Below are 22,876 nucleotides of genomic sequence, written 5' to 3' on the forward strand. Positions count from 1 at the left end.
CTGTTTGCTCTTGCCAGACTCTTGCATAATTGGATTTGTATATATTATGAATCTCTGCATATATATTAATTGTCTTTCACTGATTTTGTTATTTATTCACAGCATACTGTAGTAGGGTAGGGTGAATCTTAATAAACCTCTCAAGAACAAGTTCATATTCTCACAACAAGTCGTGGCCTAATGGTTAGAGAGTCGGACTCGTAATCGAAAGGTTGCGGGTTCGAGTCCCCGGCCGGCAGGGATTGTAGGTGGCGGGAGTGAATGTCCAGCGCTCTCTCCACCCTCAATACCACGACTGAGGTGCCCTTGAGCAAGGCACCGAACCCCCAATTGCTCCCCGGGCGCTGCAGCATGGCTGCCCACTGCTCCGGGTGTGTGTTCACGGTGTGTGTGTGTGTGTGTGTGTGTGTGTGTGTGTGCATTTGTTCACTACTCACTGCTGTGTGTGTGCACTTGGATGGGTTAAACGCAGAGCACCAATTTCGAGTATGGGTCACCATACTTGACAATACGTCACAACTTTTTTTTTTTTTTTTTTTTATATATTTCACCTCTAAATCAGCAGATAGAAACAATAAATTACCACTGCATGCATGTATATAGGCTACTGTATACTCGCACGCATACACACAAAGATTATAAAAATAAAGCAAATAATATAGCAAAGGTATATTGTAATAAGAATATGATTTTTGCTTTACAGTAATGCGAATTTGGGATAAATGTTCTCAATATTCATTAAAATAATGTCACTGTACATACAATATTAATGGTCCTAAAATTCTCTATGCAAAGAAATGTGAACTTGTTTGACCCAGTAAATCAATATTTCTCTGCCACCCAACTGAACTGTTCCACTTTGAACTTCTCTCAGTAAGGTTAACTGCACTGGACCCATTAGACCATAAATCACTGCTGCATTCTTGTGATGTCACTTGACACAGACTGGCTTCTGTACAGATTAAAATGCTAAACAAATATGAGCTGCTGTATTATTATATACAGTGGTGTGAAAAAGTTCTCTAGTGAAGAATGCTGGAGTGCTGGGATACGTGTGTGATGGAGAATCTCTGACAATTAAAATGTATAAAAAATACTTCGATGTGAATTTTATTAGTAGTGTGGAGATTATACACACGTCTCTGATACGGCAATCAAAAGGACGACTCATCAGTATCTCAAGTATGGCAGGTAAACTTTTTTGTAAACACGCAGTTTTGTAGACCTCAGGTACTGAATAGTCTCTTACAAAGCATATATTCTAATTCCATCAAGGAGTATAAAATACCAATAAGCACTAACAGCTTTGAAATCAATCATTGGTTTCCTTCAGGAGAAGTTCCACTTCCTGGATTTGCAGGATATGGGGCATCTAAAGCAGCGCTGATCTCGTTCAGTGGAACGATTAGACAGGAACCCTCACGCTGGGGAGTCAAAGTCATCATCATTCAACCTGGAGCTTTCAATACAAGTAAGAATAAAGGCCCTTTCACACCAATAACTATAATGATAACTATATTAGCACCAACACCAACAGACATTATGTAGTTTATTGTAAGCGTGCTGTAGTTAATAATTGCTCAAACTCCTAAAACCAGGTGGATTCTGATTGGCCATCAATGCTTTTATCATTCAATGGCTGGGAAAAAAAAATATTCTGAAAGTTATTCCAACAATATCGTTCCCAGGTCATTATTGTTATAGCTGTCGTTAGACTTCCCAATTCGTGCAGAATTACAAAGATCATTAAAACGTTCTGTCTGTTGTCATATGATATTAATATGATGTCAAAAGCCCATAAGAAAGCAAGCCAATAAACAAAAAAACTAACTTTTTTTTTTTGTGTGTGTGTGTGTGTGAAGTACAACCCTGTTTCTGAAAAAGTTGGGACAGTATGGAAAATGCAAAAAACAAACTAAAATATTTATCTGAAAATACAGTTCTCCAAGTATAATGACCCGTACACGGAATTTGTGCTCTGCATTTAACTCATCCAAGTGCACACACACTGGTGAACACCCAGAGCAGAGGGCCATATTGGGCCATATTGCTGCGGCGCCCAGGGAGCAGTTGGGGGTTCGGTAACTTGCTCAAGGGTCTCACCTCCGTCGTGGTATTGAGGGTGGAAGAGAGTGCTGGTTATTCATTCCCCCCACCTACAATTCCTGCCGGTACTAGCACTAATAGAGAGAGACAACCATGATCAGATGATAAAAGCAGGTCGTTTGTAACTCTAATGAGAGCATATGATATGGTCTAAAACCTGACTGAAAATCCTCACATATATAATTTTTCTCTAAGAAGGAACATAGTTGGGATGATACTACCTTTTCTAATATCTTTGACAGAAGGGAGATTCGAGATCGGTCTGTAATTAATTAATTAATTATTTGGGGTCAAGTTGTGGTTTCTTTAATGAGAGGCTCAATAACAGCCAGTTTGAAGGTTTTTGGGACATATCCTAATGACAATGATGAGTTAATAATATTCAGAAGAGGATCTATTACTTCTGGAAGCTCCTCTTTTAGGAGCTTAGATGGAACAGGGTCTAAAATACACGTTGTTGGTTTAGAGATGATTTCACAAGTTTATACAATTCTTAATTTCCAATAGAAGAGAATGAGTGGAATTGTTCCTCAGGGGATCTATAGTGCATCTGATGTGATACTGTGGCTGACAGCTGCATGGTTACAATTTTATCTCTAATAGTTTCGATCTTGGAAGTAAAGTAGTTCATAAAGTCATCACTACTGTGCTGCTGGGTAATGTCTGCACCTGCTGATGTTATAATTTTTTGTTAATTTAGCCACTGTATTAAATACTTGGGGTTGTGTTTGTTTTCTTCTAAAAGAGACATAAAGTAAGCAGATCTAGCAGTTTTTAATGCTTTTATGTAGGATTCCCTCCAAGCAATACGAAATACCTCTAATTTGTTTTTTCTCCAGCTGCGCTCCATTTTCCGGGCTGCTCTCTTTAGGGCCAGGGTGTGCTCATTATACCACGGTAAAGGAGCAACCATATCTAAAGTACTAGAAAAGTGAGAGTCAATAGTTGTTCTGAGCTATTGGATATGCTGAAGAATTGAGATAAGTCAGGAAGGTTATTTATAAAGTAGTGTTTTGCGAAAGAAGATCTCTCCTCAGTGGTATTGACCACGGTGCTGCAGACAGCAGCTGGATCATCTCTGGGAACCAAACTTGGTTCCTCAAGAGGGGGACCACGAGAAGGAGAGAGCACTTTGTTTCTCTGATCCGCCTGATGACCTGGGGTAGCAGGGCAATCGGAGGGAATGTGTACAGGCTGGTGTTGGGCCAGTTGTGCGCCAGAGCATCCCGCTGCTTCGAGAAATGTGACAGTTGTCTTCGGAGGCGAAGAGGTCGACCGCTGCCTTGCCGAAAACTGACCAGATCAATTGAACCATCTGGGGATGTAGCCTCTATTCCCCCGGAGCTACATTGTCTCTTGACAACATATCCGCTCCTTGGTTCAATTTGCCCGGCACATGAACCGCTCGTAACGAGAGGAATTCTTTCTGTGCCCAAAGCAGGAGACGTCCAGTCATCCTGTGAAGGGGACGTGACCTGAGGCCGCCTTGGTGGTTGATGTAGGCTACCACCGTTGTGTTGTCCGACCGGACTAGAACATGATGTCCTTTTAAGGCTGGCAGGAAGGTCTTCAGGGCCAGACAAACAGCCATCATTTCGAGGCAGTTGATATGCAGGTGTTACTCGTGTGTCGTCCAGGAGCCATACGCCGGATTACCCTCGTGCAGAGCACCCCAGCCCGAGCTGGAAGCGTCTGTTGTGACCAGCTTCCTCCTGGAGGTCGTCCCCAACTGAACGCCTGACTGAAACAGGCGAGAAGTTGTCCAAGGGGCCACAGCTTTGAGGCAGTGGTGGGTCACCTTGACGTGGCCCAGGCGCTGTGGTGGCTTCCGCCTTTTCTATGAAGAATCACTCTTAAAGTCTTGGGGTTTCGATGCCAGAAAATAGACTTTATTAAAACAAGAATATAAAGCAGAGAAGTCTTCTGCAGAAAAGTTTTCTCAAACGTAATTGGCGTCCTCTTTAAATAGTTTTTCCTCTAGGCGTGTTCAATACATTTCATATATGGTTTCACCGTTTTAGGCTGTGCTTTCCTTACATATATTTAGAAAGGGCTCCCTATATGGTAGGGGAAAGCAGCCCCTCTTGCATTTTTACAGCTGTTAACTATTTTGAGGGTCTGCACATTACAGTCATGCAGGCCTTCGACACACACACAGGCATATGATTATATTGGAAAAATACCTTGATAAATAAATAGCTAAATTCACATTAATTATACTTGATTAATTAATCTTTTGACTAATAAAAATCTTCTACAGTGCCTGGCGTGGGACGGAACGCAAGCTTTTAGCCAATATTGGAGGGGGCTCATACGCAGCAGGCCCAGAGGAATGACTGGGGAGGTATCGGCCATGAGGCTGAGCAACCTCTGAAAATCCTTGAGGGGACGCGAGGTCCCCAGTTTGAAAGATGCCGCCGCTCGCTGGATAGTCAGGGAACGTTCCGGCGTAATCTAAGCCCGCATTTGCACAGAGTCTATGATTGTTCCCAGAAAGGACACTCGTTGTCTGGGAAACAGAAAACTCTTGGATGGGTTGATTTTCAACTCTAAGCGCTCTAGGTGGTTGAGCAACAATGACCTGTGAGCGATCAGTTGTCGTTCTGAGTCGGCTAGCACCAGCCAGTCATCGAGTTCAATATGCGGATTCCCATCTGCCTCAGAGGAGAAAGAGCCGCGTCTACGCACTTCGTAAAAGTGCGGGGGGCCAGGGACAGTCCAAACGGGAGGACTGTATACTGATATACCGTATACTGTATACCGATATACCGTATACTGTATACCGATATACCGTATACTGTATACCATTCCCTCGAATGCAGATCTCGAAATCCACAGACAGGAGCTAGTCCTCTGGCCGAATTTTCACGAGGATCTGCTTTAATGTTAACATTCTGAATGGCCGTTGCATGAGGGCTCAATTCAGAAGTCTGAGATCGAGAATTGGTCTGAGCCCACTGTCTTTTTTGGGAACGAGGAAGTAGCGGCTGTAAAAGCCTGACTCGCTGTCCGCTAAGGGGACCGTTTCCATGGCACCCTTTGCAAGCATTGTGCGTACTTCAGCTTGGAGAACGTGAGATTCGTTGTCCTGCACGAAGGTCTGCACCACGCCGTGGAATCCAGGTGGCCTGCGAGTGAACCAGAGCGAGTAGCCTCGTTCTATGGTTTTTAAAACCCAACTCGACACACCTGGGATGGTTTTCCAAGCTGATAGCCGGGAGGCAAGAGGTTCTATTTTTATTAATGACATATCGCCACCCGCAGGGGGAGAATTGACATTTGTGGGCATCTTCATCGAGGGCAGCTCGCCTTGTGGGAAGCTGGTCTTCGTGAATGATTTTGCCTTTAGTAATGACTGCACGCTGCCTGAAGGGAGAGAGCAGACATGCACGAGAGGCTTTACTGATGACAGTTCGTCGCCGACAGGGGACAGTGTGAGTGCAGGGAGAGGAAATTTGCTCTTTATTGTATGTGGGTCCGCTATCACAGCGGTAGTTTGGGGCACACACTGAATTGATGGGACATGCCCTGTTATAACACCTCCGCCACTCCGAGGTATTCGAAGGGGTGGGGAATAACTGCGAGCTGTCTACGAGGGGACTCTGGCATCCGCGAGAATTATCCCTCTCCTCTTCCTCTCCGCACGCAGATCAGGACAGCTTCTGAGGCCCAGGGTACAGTGTTACGCGAGAGTGGGGACCCTGACGCTTGGGGAAGGGATACCTCTTCGCCGATCTGGAACGCTGTTGAAGCTCCGGCTTTTGCGAGAGCTGAGGCTGCGCCAGTTTTGCAGGCTGCTGAGTGGACGCTGGCTTGGGGTGACTTGAAACAGTCGCCGTGCTGGAGCGCTTAGGCAGGAAATGACGTAGCGCTTGTGAAGTCTTCTGTGCCTCGGTGAAGCACTCTGTAAAGCCATCCACAGCTGGATCGAAGAGTCCTTTGTGGCGAAACTGGGGAATCAAGGCAGGCCATTTTCTCTGCGTCCCTGATATCCGTAAGGTTCAGCCACAGGTGGCGCTCTAGCACAACCAGGTTGGCCATGGCCTTGCCCACCTCCTGCATCGCCGCCTTGATAGTGCACAGAGCCAAGTCCGTGGCCGTTCAGAGCTCCGAGAACGCGCCGTGATCTTGGCCAGAGAAGTTTGGCCTGAAATACATGGAGTACGGATATAGTATGCAGGGCTCAACCAGCCTGGCCAGCCGGTATAGGCTCTGTTGGCGAACGCTGACGTCATCGTGTAGGGCTTTGAAGGATGCGTTGCCGTCTTCAGTCCACAGCTCGTTGGTGGAAGCAGATGTGCAGCTTGCAATACCCTTTTTCCTCAGCGCCGTCAACGGTAGTGAGAGCTGCTGTAGCGGAAGGGTTCACATGCGCCCAGTAAGGGGCTTGCCAGGTTTTAGTGAGCTCCTCGTGGACCTCTGGGAAGGCTGACGGCGATCCTTGAGGAACCACTCGTTGAGGAGGCCGGGGGCGGGCTTTTCCGGGGCTGTCCACGCCAGGCCTAGTTCCTCCACAGCACGCGTGAGAATGACTGAGATGGAGGGAGAGCTTTGGGCTCTTTGCCGGAACATGCCCACTCGTCAGCATCAGATGCCGTCAAAGACATGGTTTCGTCGTCGGCTATCTCCTCCTCAGATGCGCCGAAGGAATCCAGGTCACTCGCATCCAACAAGGGGCATTTCTCCTTGCATGTGAAGCACACCGGTGGCGTGAGGCGCAGTGGGGAGAGTGGAATGCACGGGCGCTGAGTCGATGCAGCACCGCTCGTGCCCAAGAGAGAACTTCCGCTGTTTATTCCTATGAGGAGACGAGGGAACGGAGCAGAGAGGTTTTTTCATGAAAAACAGGAATCCGGGAGCGAAGGCGAGCAAAGTTCATGTCCTCACAGTGAGGACACGAAGCCCCTGTGAGTGCAGCCTTTCCATGGGTGAGGCCCAGACATGCGACACATTCGTCGTGTAAGCAGGTAAGCTTCCTTTTTCTTCGGCTTCTTGCAGAGTCAGTGATGAGATGGTCTCGTCGTTGAAGGAGAAGATTCTGATGAAATGGCACTCTGGGCCGACTTATATAGCAAGTGAAGAATTGTATAAACTTGTTAAATCATCTAAACCAACAACCTGTATGTTCCATCTAAATTCCTAAAAGAGGTGCTTCCAGAAGTAATAGATCCTCTTCTGAATATTATTAACTCATCATTGTCATTAGGATATTTCCCAAAAACATTCAAACTGGCTGTTGTTAAGCCTCTCATTAAAGAAACCACAACTTGACCCCAAAGAATTAATTAATTATAGACCAATCTCGAATCTCCCTTTTCTGTCAAAGATATTAGAAAAGGTAGTATCATCACAACTATCTTCCTTCTTAGAGAAAAATTATATATGTGAGGATTTCCAGTCAGTTTTTAGACCATATCATATGGTTTATAGTGTTAAATGCAGTAGTCTAGTAGCACTAATACAACCACAATCAGATGATAAGAGCAGGTCGTTTGTAACTCTAATGAGAGCAGTCTCAGTACGGTCTAAATCCTGACTGAAAATCCTCACAGATATCATTTCTCTCTAACAAGGAACATAGCTGAGAGAATATTGCCGAGTTTGTATTTATTTAACAAAATGTGGTTTTGGCCAGAAAATTAACTATTTGGCTAACTGTGTGATGTAGGTGTGTTGCTGTGTTAAGAGTTTAGAAAAAATACTTTTAAGTATTGGTAAACGCTTGTTAGCAATGGAAAAAAACTATAAATGGGATTATTGTTATAAAAAAGAGAAGTAAAAACATAAATGTAATGCATTAAACATTGCATTGCTCCGAGGTAAATGAAAGAACTGCAGGGCGTTTAGAAGTTGATGAAAAGCTAATAATTAGTTAAATCATAAAAAAAATGAGTAAATTATTTTCAAATAAAAACTAAAAACCTTGAACACCCAAATGTTAAATATTTTATTTAACATTTGACCACTAACTGACATCAGAGAACATGTAAATGTTGCTAAATTATTAAAATACTAACTTTAAATCACAGGGGGATTTCAAGTAAATATTTGATTTCAAAGGGGTTTGACTGACAAAAAGTAATTGTAATTAATTTATCTGACATTTACATGGCCATTCTATATTGTGAAGAGACACTGTTTTCAATATGGCACAGCAGAATTATGTAGAAAGGAACATTTTAAAGACAAAAAAAGAAGAATCAGGGCGAGTCAATAAATTATGAGTAATTTCCTGCCGTTGTGTAACCATGTAATCCATAAATAAGTAACTGCAGTCTGATTGGGAGCATTTTAAAATGTAATATAGTAAAAAAAAACATTTTTGGAATCTGATTATATAATCCAGATGACATGTAATCAGATACCCAGCACTTATAGTAAGTGTGTTCTGTTGTCTAATTTTGTGTCAAATAAATGTGTAATTCTGTGTCAAAGTCTCCTGAGGACAGTAGATTGTCAGAGCATCACCCCAGCTTTCTGGAAGTTGTTGGTGATTTTACAGTCTTTCAGGGTTCATTTTCACAGCTTTTATGATTTGTCTGTCATCAACTACTGTTGTTTTCTCAGCCGATCAGGTCGTTGTTACTGGTGGTTTCCAGACTCTTGATTTCGCCCTTTGTTTTTGCTATAGCTCTAACTGACTTCCTCTTTTCTTTTAGCATCCAAATTGCTTGCTTTTCTCTCAAAGTCAGCTTCCTCGTCTTCATCCTGGTTTGTGTGCGTCATCGAATGCAGGATTCAGAATACAGAAGTAATGGATATAACTGATACGACACATTCCCTGCTTTTAATATCTGAAGAATTAATGCAACAGGACACAGCTGATCACTTAGAAAGACCTGTGAGGCAGAAGACTCCACAGCCAACAGAGAAATTGTGTCTTTACTGTTCCAATACTTTTGGAGGGCACTGTATATGTGTATCTATACATCTATACACTGTAAAAAAAAAAAAATAATTGTTCCAAAAAGTAGTTTCAACTTAAAATAATTTGTTACCCCGCTGCCTTAAAAAAATAAGTGTTTAGTCAACTTGAAATTGTAAGTTACTCTGTTAATTTAAGGGACAACTGGAATATTTTAGTTGAATAAACTGAACATTTTAAGTCAGCGGAGTAACAATTTCACAGTCTAGCATGAAAGTATGTTCACATTTAACACTGTTTTCCAATGTTTCCACACGGAACAACAGTAAACTGCTCGGTTTGAAAGAGACTGCATTGCTGTGTTATTGACAACGGACCTTTTTTGCCTGCAAAATATGACCAGGTTTTCACTAATGAGGCTTCTCTCTAATGATTATAGCCTTCATTGGGTTCGCAGGCATTTTTAAAGCACTGGTCATCACATCCAGGTCAAGGTTTTACTTTTGTTTTCTAGGTTGGTACATTTAATTGTGAAAAGGTATACATAGAGATGTTCAAACAAATCCATACACTTGTACCTTTTCCATAAGTTGGTCTTTTAACAATGTATGTTAAACAAAAATAAAAAATCTAAAAAAAAAGTCCAATGCATAAAAATAAACATCTATATATAATCGCAGATGTGATTAAAATTTCTCAGTCCTGAGGTTTCAGGAACACCTTTTTGGGCTGATTATCAGCATCATTGCAGTTGACGTCCTCTTCTCTCTTAGTAACTGTGGAGCGATTTCGTTTCTTGGCAAACTTTCTTCTCATGCTCTCAACCAAGCTTTCATATCTGAGGAAAAAAAAAGCAAATAATGTCTTTTGTTCCTGTATACGGTCATCACTTTGAGATCACTTCCTCGCTCACCTTCTAGCCATCTCTTCATCGGTAATATCGGTTTCCATTCTGCTCACATTGTCGTCCTCTTCTTCGTCCTCTTCCTCTTGGTGCGTGTTCATTAGCAACATTAGTTTCTACAAGAGATGTGGTTTGGTGGTAAATCAAATGTTCAGTGCTCAAGGCTACAGACATTAATTATCACATAAAATGAGCAAGATTCCAGGTGGCAAATCAAACATACAAATCTGTGACACTGACTCCATTTATGAGCAAGAATACAATGTGTGTTCAAAACTATTCTGGCTTAACTCCAATACACATTTTCAAATCATGCTTCATTTAGAAAAATGCATGCAAACTTATGGTCTCACATTTGATAAAAGTTTACACCAGTACCTCAACTTCAGGATTGAAGCCTCTGAATGACATTCTGCCATAAACCAAATCCTCACAGGGGACGTAACTTCTCTCCTCAATGATGTAGTTTCTAATCAAATTAAATACAAAATAATGCATAACAAGATGCTATTAACATCAAAAATGTAGGACAATAGGGTATTTGGTTACTTGGAGGTCGCATATAATGTCGAAATGTCACTGCATTACAAAAACATAAGAGTCCTCCACTAAAAGTTTCTCAAGCCAACGATTTTTAAATTAGTTGATTTTTTGTGGATATAACAAAAACAAATAAAAAAGTGTCACAAAACAAATGAAGAATTATACCTTTATTTTGAACAGAAAAATGCAGTCTTAATATTTATGGAAGCAGATTTCCAAGACATAAGAAAAAGAAAATCATGCCAAATGATGACAAGTTAATGACATAAAAAGCCCAAATTATGAGATACTAATTCACAATTATGAGATAAAAAAAGTCTGATACGTCTTAATATTGTAAGAAAATAGTTTGTCAGTTTTGATTTTTCACATAATTTGAACTTTAATTCGAACCGTTTGACTCATAACCACAAGTTAGTATCTCATAAATTTAACCTCATGTCCTAATTTGACCGCAAATCTAACAAAAATGTAATTTTTAATAAATAATTTACCAAAGCATTTTTCCTTATCTGGCAGAAATGGCGTTATGTAGATATTTGTTATGTCACACAATGGCTTTAAGACTTCAGTGTGCTTATACGGAGGACACTGTATCAGAGAAACGTCGGTCAGGTCTCACTCTTTGGCCTTGAGCTCAGGCAGATCCAGGAACCAGTGCTCATCACTGATGATCCTCTTCTCCTCCTCATCCAGCTGCTTCTTCGCCTCTGCATCCAAGCCTCTCTGCATGAACTACACACAAGTTTACTCAGCTATCTAAATGGGTTCATCCCATAGGCGTAATGGTTTTTATACTGAACAAACTGTATGTGCTATTGCCCTACACCTAAACTTAGCCCTCACAGGAGACTGTGCATTTTTATAATTAAAAAAACTAACTTTAAAGTTTATTTTTAAACCGGTTTTACAAATGAGGACGTGCCCAAAGGGAGGTTTTTTGCAGGTTTACCTAATTTTTGGGTACAAATTTGTCCCCAAAATATGGTTAAGTAGGTAGGTACGTACATACACACGCGCGCGCACACGCACACACACACACACACACACACACACAGAGAGAAATCACTCACTATTCACTGCAGCACATGATCGACTGATCTACAACACTTTTTTTTTTATCAAAATTTGAATCAAAAGCCCCCCACTGAATGATTTCCTCTTCGGAAGTCCAGAGCTATCAGAGCTGTTTCTGAAGTGTGCCAGAGTCAGAGCTCCTTACCTTCATCCGCAGGAGATTTTTGGACAGTTTCGCTGCACCATCCTTCGCCATTTTATACAAGAGCGAAACTAGGCGTTTTAATGTGAACGGACTGATATAAAGAGTTTTCTTTTAGTTATATGTTGCACATGGGCAGCATGTATGTAGCGCAAGAAGCTACAATAAATACTGGTCCACATGAAGTCTGCGCAAGCGCCGTCGCAACACGTGCCAGGCTCGATTAGTCGCACAACACAGATCGACCGACACTGCAGTTTCATTATTTATATTACAAATGTAGTAGTGTAATACCGTATTCATGTAATAGTAGTTTAATACTTTATAATGTTTTATACGTCAATGTAGTAATATTTAGTACTAAGTTTTTATTTATTTTTTCGTTTCTTGATTACTCATGTCTGGTGAATTGTTTCTCCAGATGCCATATGGCAAAGAAGTGCACATTTAGTAAGGATTTATTAATGTTTATGTATTTTATTAAGTTAAATAGACGTTGTTGTGTACAAATCTCCTTAGTTGAACAGCTAAATCGTGGCATATTGTAGCTTAATGCATTTTCTTATTGGATTTTCATAGATGTGGGGCATATTATTTTACTTTAGTCATTATTTGATTTTACAGTAATATTTTGTAGCATTTTTGCACAATTAAAGAACTCTGTTCATTTATTTATTAAACAAGAAGTCTTTATTAAAGTAGGCCCTACCTGTACAATGTAAACCGTGTTGGCTGCAATGCATTATTAATAATTTATTACTGTAATTAAATTCCCTTGAAAAAGTAAAGTAAGGGATTATTCTTATTTTTTCTGTAATTTAATTACAGCTGCTAACTTGAATTAATTGCATTAGTTGGGCTATAGAACAATTCTATATAAAACAATGGTGGATTTAACATCAAAATATAATATCTATGTAAAAAATAATGTTTCTAATGTAACCTTCTCCCTTTAAATGCTTTGGTCAGTAATAACAATTGAAGAATACTATTGGCAGTTTAATATTATTTAGTTGAAAGAATTAAAAGAACAGTTTTATGTCTATGCTTGTCTTGTTCAACTGGTTGAGGTTAATATGGGATTGTAGCTTACCCAAAACTGAATGTAAAAGCCTTTGTACATAAATATGGTTATTATATTGAATATATCCAAGACCCAATATTCCATTATTTAAAGGAAACGTCCTTCACAAAGTGACAGCAGGCCTGGAGGGGACGAGGGAAAGGGGGCCAGCGGGCTTGGACAGAACGGACCACTGGCCTGTCATGGAGAAGAAAGGGAGGTGCAAGTATCCCGGCTGTAAAGGGATCGTCCGAATCAAGTGCAGCAAGTGTGACGTACATCTGTGCATCATGACACACACGGATAAATGTGTGTTGTTCTTGCACAGTATTTCTTAAGTGATTAAACTGTAATACTAATTTTGTCACAAAACTTGCACACCTGTATTTTTATTTTAAGATTTGCTTGAACTCCTATCAGTTGTTTGACAATTATGTATATATATTACCATACAGTAATAGACAAGGCAGTTACTGGGCACAATCATAGCATATCATTTAATGAAATACTCTGTTTTGGAGATTTGAAACAAAGAATTTGTTCAAAATAAATAACATATTGGCACAAAAACATTCATATTTTGATATTGATGGACAAATCGTTATTTGGGGGCTCGTCCGGGAACCCAGGAATTAATACCCCTAGTAATTCAAACAGTGTGAGTTTTCTAGGATGCTGTGTTTTAGAAAAGTATAAATATATCAATTACACAAACAAATGAATTTATTTAGACGAGTATCAGATAACTTTTGTTAAATAATTTTGGGAATCATTGTGGCTCAAGGTTTCCATATAAGAGCATTTAGGGTGAAAACTGTAACGTCAGCTTGAAACAGTGTTATTTTATGTATTTATTATTATATTATTTATTAGTATTATTATTTTAATAATGATATAATAGTATTATTTTTATATTTTTAGTTTTCTTTTTCATTTTTGTCTAAATTGGAGTTTTCAACTTTTTCGTTAGTTCATTAAATATTTCTATTTTTTATTTTATTTCAGGTTATTTCTATTTTCTATTTTCATAGTTGTTTAGGTTTTTCATATAATATTTATATTTTATTTTAATTCAGCTCAATATTTCAGTTAAGGAAAACTAATTGTTATGGTTTTATTTTTAGTTCACAATAACAACACTCACTGGCTTAAAAGTGCTCAAAATCTGAGAAAAGCAATCCAGAATAACTTGCAAGAGTGATATTTAATTTCACTGTTGCACAATAATCCAAGATGAATTGTAAAATATTTGCAGAGAATCAATGAAATACGAAACGAACAGAAATATGAGCTAAAAGAACTATGGCTCATGGAAACAAATACAGTTGAACAAGTCATAACATTCCCCCAAGTCAAAGGAAATATCCTCATGTCTACAGTGTTCAGGCACTGATGTGTGGATGGGACATGTTGCTATGTGGTTTTTCATGGTGATTGGATGGTTTCTTTCTGGTCCAAGTCAAGAGAGTTCATGCGAAGTCTCTATGAAATTCAGGCCTCTACTATGTAAATCTGTGTGAATTTTTATTTGTTGTATTTTCTGTCAGGTGCGATGAGAATCATTATTCTGATAACTCTCTGAAGTTGAAAATTTTGGATTAGGGAATTAATCAAATAATGATTATAGTAAACACAACTACAATTGCATGTGTTACTGATTATACAAACTCTTGCACCACCAGTTCTTTAAGGGACATCTCTGACACCTGCCCATTTGGAGAGTCTTGCATTCTGGTCAGCTCATCCTGTAACTGGGCCACAGGCAGCCCAAGACTGTAGCCCAAATCAACAAGAGCCTCCAGCAGGGGCCCTTGATACTGCCGGAGCTCATAGCGTCTCACCGTGGGCAGAGCTCTTCTGCCAGTTTGAAATGCTGCGTCAAAGTCTTCTAGATCCCTTTGGCACACCAGTATGGCACACAAGGTTGGTACCACCAAAGTAGGGTTATGAGAAGACAGCTTTTCCTGAAGTACCAACATCTTCTGGAGGCCCTCAAGGGCCCGGGAAAAGCGGCCCCCACGCAGGAGGTTATATGAAGTTTTTAATTCCTTATGGGTGAAGAACGCTTGAAACGCCTGTGATTTTCGGACACAACGGAGGGAGTAGAGCTGAGTAAGATAGTCTCTGAGGGCCACGCGCCGCTCGGCGATGTTCTCCTCTGAGAAGTTGCCCGTCATTTTCTTCCTGGGCATCATAATGTCCTCCATTTCCTCGCTGAACTCCAGCAGGAGCTCCTGATGAAGGTGGAGGAAGTCTGAGTAGCGCCGCTCGATAGATACTCGCTCAAAGTCGTAACTACCTGAGCGGATCACCACAACCTGGTACACCTGAAGAACAGGAATAAGCTGTGAACTCAATTTGAAGGAGACAAGAAGCATTGCATGTTGTGTTGTGTCTGGGGTAAAGGCATGTACAGTTTTTGATTCCCAGAACATTGACAGAATGGACATTCTAAAGCAGGGGTGCCCAATCCTGTTCCTGGAGATCTACCTTCCTGCAAAGTTCAGCTCGAAACCTGATCAAACTCACCTGAACCAGCTAATTACGGTATTCAGGAGCGATTACAGACAGGTTTGTTGGCTCAAGGTTGAAGCTGAACTCTGCAGGTATGTAGATCTCCAGAAGCAGGATCGGACACCCCTGTTCCAAAGCAAAGTTGTGATACTCTGTGGAGCTACTGTCACTAAAACAAATTCCTCGTATGTGCAAACATACCTGGCAATAAAGCTCATTCTGATTCTGATTCTGAAATGAAATGTGGTTGGTTGCATAAAACACTTGGCCTAGTCTTACAAGTTAGTCATCTAATTTCTTTTCTTTAAGGCTAATCATAAGTTTTGAAGTAAATTACATACAAATGTGGACTGGTGTATTTCAAGGGTGTCTAATCCTGCTCCTGGAGTGCCACAGTCCTGCAGAGTTGAGCTCCCACCCCAATTAAACACACAAAGGAGCTAATCAAGCTCTTACAAGGCACACTAGAAACTTCCAGGCCGGTATGTTGAGGCACGTTGGAGCTAAACTCTGCAGTGGCCTTCCAGGACTGAGTTTGGATACCTTTGGTCTGTTCTGAATCCCAAAAATAAAGACTGATTACCCCTTGGCTAACTGCTAGTAGGTCAGACTAGTTTTTAAAACACGGTCTGAACATAAAGCCTAAGGTTAGGCAGCCAGTTGCATAAACTTAGTCACAATGTTAAGACTGTGTCTTAAGAACTAGTTTAACTAACTAGCAGTTAACCAAGTGGTAATCCGTTTTACATGTCAGATTCAATTTAGACCAATATACCACATAACTAAATTAAAAAAAGTTATGACCAGTCTTGGAGAAAAAAACTGGATGACTAACTTATAAGACTAGTCTAAGTAGTTTATACAACTGGCCACTGCTGGTCTCTGGACTCAACTACAGCGCTACCCTAAGCTAGCCAGTAAAGTTTTCAGTAATGGAAATTGAACCTCCGCTTGAGGTTTGGAGAACATATTAATTTATATGTTTATGAAGAAAAACATTCCTAGAACGTTAGTAATTAGTTCTCCAAAATAATAATCCTCTAAAACCATATCCTAACATTGGCTGAGTGGCCGTACTTTTATCCAAAACAAGTGAACTTCAGTGGAAGAAGAACTAAATAGAAAATAGAGTTTTATTTCATGTTTATTGTTATTTCACTATAAGCTGTGATTTACCACATATTTGGATATTTTCTGATCGATGATTCGTGTGGTGGGGATGTCAAACAGAAGTTTAACGCTTCTGAACTCCTGCTTAACGGCCCTCCAGTGCTGCTGCAGTTCTGCTGTGGTCAGACAGGAAGCGCTAAAACCCCCATCTGCCTCTTCAGCTGCGAGGAGACATGAAGTGAACACAGCGACCACACCATTCCACAAACACACAACCATCAGATTCTGCTCTCATAATGACAGTTGCAACTTAAAAATTGACTTAAACTGACCATTACTGGATGATTTCTCCTGCTGAGCTGAAGAATCTTCTTTAGCATCCACTGCCTTGGTGTCATGTGGTTCTAGTTCTTCCTCCATAACAAAGCGCTCTAATTTAGCTTTCTGTAAATGCATTTTGCCACAGTTCAACTAGAGTAGGGGTAGGCAATATCGGTCCTTGAGTGCCACTGTCCTGTAGAGTTTAGCTCCAACCCTAATCAAACACCCCTGAACAAGCTAATCAAGGTCTTCAGGATGACTAGCGCTACAGGCAGGTAAACTCTACAGGACATCGTCACTCCAGGACCGACATTGCCTACCCCTGACCTAGAGTCAGCATCTCCGATAACATTTTGGTACAGAAGTATGGACGATAAGGCAGTTAAGAAGAAAAAAAAAGATCAATTTCTATATTTATTATGAATCATTGTCCCACTAAACTATGGATTCAACAAAATACGGCTCTGAAGATACTCAATGAAGCCAATTTAATGGCACTTCTTGAATTTATTTGCAAAGTTAATTTAATTATTCTAGATATTATTGACAATCATATTTTACTTGTTGTCTAGTAAATATATATATACACACACACACACACACACACACACACACACACAGTTTATATTTTCTTTTTTACTTCATGGCTCCCTCAATCACAGTCAGTCATGGCTGTTCATGGCCCATACATGTAATGATTATACAATTATACTGTAACTAAACTTATGCATATTACTGTAGATAAATGGGGTGGCACAACTTGCCCCAATGTCATCTTGACAAGATATTTTTGAGACAAACAAACAAACAAAACAAAAACAATGCTGATTATGAAACTGAGCATTTCCTTAAACACGTTACTTCTCCTTCAGCACTAGCAGACAACACTGAGTAAAGGATAATAACAAATGCTGGAAGCTTAACAGTTCTTTTCTAATGAAAATTAAATTAATAAAAATGTTAGCAGATCACTAAATTTCACAACATCAATCATATATGAAAGGTAAAAGGACACACTTCCCCAGGAAGTACAACTATAATTAAACCTCTAAAGGAAATGAGTCACAAATATGGCAAGAAGAATTTGATATTGTGCAGGTAGCGAATGATAATTACAGCACAGCACACTGAATATAAGAAAATATTGACCCACCTGTGCAAACAGAAATCCAATAATGAATATGATGCTATGAAAACTTTAGCTTTGTTGGATTTCTAGAAGCGATCACATTCATGTTTTCTGTTTCTGTTTTTCATGTAGACTTAACTGAACTTTGTTCATGAGGAAGTGAAACTTGAAAGAGGGAGTGTCTTTTTTTCTCACATCACATATTCTACTCATTATCATGGGTTTTCATGCAGTTCATCTACACTCTGTAGTGAAACATTGACATGCATCTTCTGCCCCCAGAGCAAGCTGAAGACTTTGAATTATTTGTGGCTGGAAACCTTCCAGAGATGCTTGTCCATGATAGCTGGTAGGCTCTAATGTGTGTGTCAGTGAAATATTCCTCACACCGCTACACCACCAGCACCTATAAGCACCTGCTCGAGTGTGTCTGATGGTAAGTGTTTGTACTTGTCCAATAGATGGTGCTGTATACAGTTACATTACATGGCAGACAGTGATAATCTAGATTTATTTTGCTCACAGAATGCATATAAATTAGCAACTGAATGAGGGATTTGTTATTTGTTTGTTAATTCATTCATTCTTTTATATATTTATGTTTTACATTTGTTAATTATTTGTTCATTGGAACATTGAAACAATATAAATATTACATGGAAAAGGTAGAAAAATATAAATATCTCCTTTGCAACTTACTAAATTCAAATAAGATGAAGTTGAACTAAAGTAAACATAAATTAAAACTAAACAGAGATATATAAAATCAAAAATTAATACAAATAATATCACTAAAGTTTAAACCAAAAATTGAAAGCTAATTCTAAATACTATAATTATATGAATATTAAAATAAAATAAACTATTAAATGAACACGCACATGCATTAAGTGGGTTTGACACTTCAGTTAAAAATACACTTCAGTTCATTCTTTCGGTCCAATAAGCAGATTTTAGTATGACTAATATGTGTATCTATGTTGTGCATTGACAGGTAAAGAACTTTATTAGCAGCATACATTTTGTATTTGCTCAAAAATATCTTAAAATAAACACGTTAGTTAGTTGAGACAGTGAATTCCACAAATATCACCAAACACAAACATAGCACACGTTCCAGCAGTCTTGCCAATCCACTCTCACAAGTAGCTGTTTAACAAATATGAACTTTTATATGAATTTGTGGCCTGGGATTTGCATGAAAACTAAGAAAAAAACAAAAAAAACAATATGAATGAGGTTGTACACATTTACAGTCATGGCCAAAAATATCGGCACCCTTGGTAAATATGATATTAAAGAAGGCTGTGAAAATTTATCTACATTGTTAATCCTTTTAATATTTTATTTAAAAAAAAATTCATTGGAGAATAAGAATTTAAAATGGGGGGAAAATATCATTACGAAATAAATGTTTTTCTCTAATTCACATTGGCCACAATTAAAGGCACCCTTTTATTCAATACTTTTTGAAACCTCCATTTGTCAGTTTAACAGCTCTAAATCTTCTCCTATAATGCCTGATGAGGTTAGAGAACACCTGACAAGAGATCAGAGACCATTCCTTCATCCAGAATCTCTCCAGATCCTTCAGATTCACAGCTCCATGACGGTGCTTCTTCTCTTCAGTTCACCTCACTCATTTTCTACAGGGTTCAGGTCAGAGGACTGGAATGGCCAGCAGAAGCTTGGTTTTGTGCTCAGTGTTGTTTTTTTGGTTTGTGTTTGGATTATTGTACGGTTGGAAGATCCAAACACGGCTCATTATAAGATTTCTAACAGAGTCAGTCACATGTTGATTTTGTATCTGTTGGTATTTGATAGAATCCATGATGCCATGCGTCTAAATACGATGTCCACGACCTCCAGCAGAAATATAGGACCACAACATAAAAAATACAGCAGTATATTTCATTGTACACATGGGGTACTTTTTATCCCTGTGTTCACCAAGCGTGTTTGCTGCTAAAAAGCTCATTTTTTAGTTTCATCTGACCATAGAAGCCAGTCCCATTTGAAGTTCCAGTCGTGTCTGATAACTGAATATGCTGGAGATTGTTTTTGGATGAGCTAGGAGAATTTTTCTTCAAACCCTCCCAAACAACATGTGGTGATGTAGGTGCTGTTTGACCAATTTTTTAAGGTTTTCTGACCCCGAGACTCAACTGTTTCAGCTGTAATTCTCCAGCTGTGGTCCTTGGAGAGTTCACTCTCCTTCTCACCATGCATTAGGACGATTTAGACACACGTCCTCTTCCAGGCAGTTTCGTAACATTTTCTGTTGATTGGAAATTCTTAATTATTGCCCTGATGGTGGAAATGGGAATTTTCGCTGCTCTAGCTCTTTTCTTAAAGCCACTTCACTAATTTGTGAAGCTCAATTATCTTTTGCTGCACATCAGAAATATATTCTTTGTTTTTTCTCATTGTGATGGATGATTAAGGGAATTTGGGCTTGGCTTTCCCTCCTATTTATATTTCTGTGAAACAGGAAGCCATGGCTGGATAATTTCCTATTCATAATCACCCTGGAGTGCTCAAAATTGTGAATATAAATGGGAATATACTTCAGAGATATTTTACTCATAATAATTTCTAGGGGTGCCAATAATTGTGTCCAACGTGTATTTGAGAAAAACACTTATTTCAAAATTATATTCCCCCCCCATTCTTATTATCCAATCAAAGGTTAGATTTTTGTGATTTTATAAAATCAAAGATCAAAAGGATTAACAATGCAGATTAATTTTGAGTGTTTTTGGTTTGCTTGATGGGTGTTTGTGAAAGTCCTCTTAGCTATCAGATCTGGATGAGGGTAGGCAATACAGGGCAGATTGTGAGGCTGAATGAGCGTCTCAAAGGCTCATCACTGTATGGGACAAGGACAGCTCTGTGATCTCCGGCCCATCTCATTCATACAGACATAAACACATAAACCCCACACTGCTCAGAGCACAATGACATCAAGCCAGTTATTTTAATACACCCCATTGTGTCTAACGTGCCAGCCTGAGCCCTGGTATCTATTTATTAGTTTTGATACATACATATTCTATTGTTCGCAGCATAAGTCCTGTTTTGTTCGTCCGGGGTGGTCTGGGGTCAGTGCGGTCTGTGCAGACCAGCTGCGAGATCTTAGACTGCCTCATTGTGGAGCTCAGAGTTTCTCTGGAGATGTTAATAAGATGTGTAATCGGAAATGTACATTATTCATACTCGAGAACTGATACATTTATTTGTTATTTTTTTATTTACCCACTTTTATGCTATTTTAGTATCACTGATATACTATTATAGATTGTTTTAATATTTAGAATTTTATTTTATATTTATTATAAATTTTATTTTGGTTAAAGGTTTAGTGTTTTTTTTAAACTTTTTTTTTTTATAAGTATATAGTTAAAAAAAATATATATGTATATTACCTTTATTTAACCAGGAATAAACTTATTGAGATTAAAAATCTCTTTTTCAAGAGTGTCCTGTTCAAGATAGGCAGAGTACAACCATGCATACATACAGACACAAAATACACAAAAATAATAATAACATAAAACAACTGAAAAAATAAAACAAATCCTTTAAAGTCAACCACAATCCATAACACATCAGGAAAAACATCTACAGCTAGATGTAACTGCCTCCAAGTCAGCCAACATCCTCTTAAAGCGACCAATGAGACCATCTTATTAAGTTTCATGGATTTCTGTAACTTATTCCATGTAGAGGGAGCAGCATGCTTAAATGCCTTTTTCCCAATTCAGTTCTAACCTTTGGAACAGACAGAAGGAAAAGACCCTGTGAACGAAGACTCGTCCCGATATTATTTACACTGATGTAGGTCAGAAGGTAAGATGGAAGTAGACCTAAAATAGCCTTGTATATGAAGATATACCAGTGTTGAAGTCTCCACACTGATAGAGAAGGCCATCCAACACGTTCATACAGTTCACAATGGTGAGTGAGGACTCAGAGCTCCATGGTATACAGTGTCCAATACATATAAACCGTAAGACGAAGCGTGCATGTATAAAGCATTACCATAGTCAAGCATAGACATAAAAGTGGCAGCAACCAGCCTCTTTCTAGATTCGAATGAAAGGCAGGATTTGATTCTGAAATAAAACCCTAATTTAAGTTTTAATATTTTTGCTAGCTGCTGAATATGAAAGGTACAAGAAAGCGATTCATCTATTAAAATACCAAGATATCTGTATTTCGAAACACATTCAATCCTCGTACCCTGTAGAGTGAGGACTGAAGGCAGATTTGATTTGGACTTCAAATTTGAAAAAAAGCATGACTTTTGTTTTTTCAGCATTTAGAACAAGTTTTCAAGTTGTAATTGGGAGAGGGCCTGGTCTGCGGTGGGTGCTGAACAATACAGTACAGTGTCATCTGCATAAAAATGAAATTTTCCTTTAGACATGTTACTATCAATGTTATTTATATAAAGGATAAAAAGCAAAGGCCCCAAGACTGACCCCTGGGGCACACCTTTTTTTATTTTAAGATAGCGAGAGGTGTTGCCATCCGCCTGCAGGTTTTGTCATGTCCAATTGCTTTATTTGGGCTTTATTTACATCTGAAACTGTAATAGGATTGAAATTAAAAGATTGACTGGAAGAATCCAAACCAACTGTAGAGGAACACTTATGTTGAGTATTGAGTGACTCAAATAAAAATCTTGAGGCTATGAAATGTTCATTGAAACAGTCAAGTATTTTGGTTTTATCAGTAAGTTTTCGAGAATCTATCACAATGCTTGAAGGAAGCTCCTGGCCCTTACTGTTTTCTGATAATGATTTAATAGTTTTCCAAAATTTTGATGGATTATTCAGGTTATAAGTGGTTTGAGAAAGAAAATGATTAGCTTTGGCTTTTCTAATTTTTAGAGTACAAGCATTTCGCAGTTGCCTGAAAACCAGCCACTCATGAAGGATATTTGCTAAATCAGGAGAAAACCAAGCATTGTTTCGGCCTTTAACTCTGTACTTCTTTAATGGAGCATACGTATTAATTATATTGGTAAACCCCTCATAAAAGAGGTTCCAGGCACTATCAACATCTGCACTAATATAAATTTTTCCCCAGTCGTATTT

General features: G+C 39.2%; 2 protein-coding genes across 3 annotated transcripts; both read right to left on the bottom strand.

Moving 5' to 3' along the window:
* Positions 1-8,958: 8,958 nt before the first annotated feature.
* On the bottom strand, positions 8,959-11,852 carry LOC306866615 (M-phase phosphoprotein 6-like). The gene is made up of 5 exons (XM_079411879.1): positions 11,641-11,852; positions 11,041-11,153; positions 10,254-10,344; positions 9,885-9,991; positions 8,959-9,809 (listed from the first exon to the last, which is right to left on the bottom strand). Exons 1-5 carry the CDS (start codon positions 11,689-11,691, stop codon positions 9,668-9,670), a joined length of 504 nt encoding a protein of 167 aa, XP_079268005.1. The 5' UTR covers positions 11,692-11,852; the 3' UTR covers positions 8,959-9,667.
* Positions 11,853-13,660: 1,808 nt separating this feature from the next.
* Positions 13,661-17,935, bottom strand: LOC306866369 (sorting nexin-20-like). Of its 2 annotated transcripts, XM_079411541.1 has the most exons (4): positions 17,799-17,935; positions 16,657-16,768; positions 16,391-16,545; positions 13,661-15,027 (listed from the first exon to the last, which is right to left on the bottom strand). In XM_079411541.1, the coding sequence occupies exons 2-4, from the start codon at positions 16,742-16,744 to the stop codon at positions 14,359-14,361; spliced, it is 912 nt and encodes a 303-aa protein (XP_079267667.1). In that variant the 5' UTR covers positions 16,745-16,768; positions 17,799-17,935; the 3' UTR covers positions 13,661-14,358. The 2 variants fall into 2 exon arrangements, with proteins under 2 accessions (XP_079267667.1, XP_079267668.1); XM_079411542.1 differs by having other exon boundaries at positions 13,887-15,027; positions 16,657-17,914.
* Positions 17,936-22,876: the final 4,941 nt, after the last annotated feature.

The sequence above is a fragment of the Barbus barbus genome (genome assembly GCF_936440315.1).
Source record: "Barbus barbus genome assembly, chromosome: 48".
In the NCBI taxonomy this organism is placed as follows: Eukaryota; Metazoa; Chordata; class Actinopteri; order Cypriniformes; family Cyprinidae; genus Barbus; species Barbus barbus.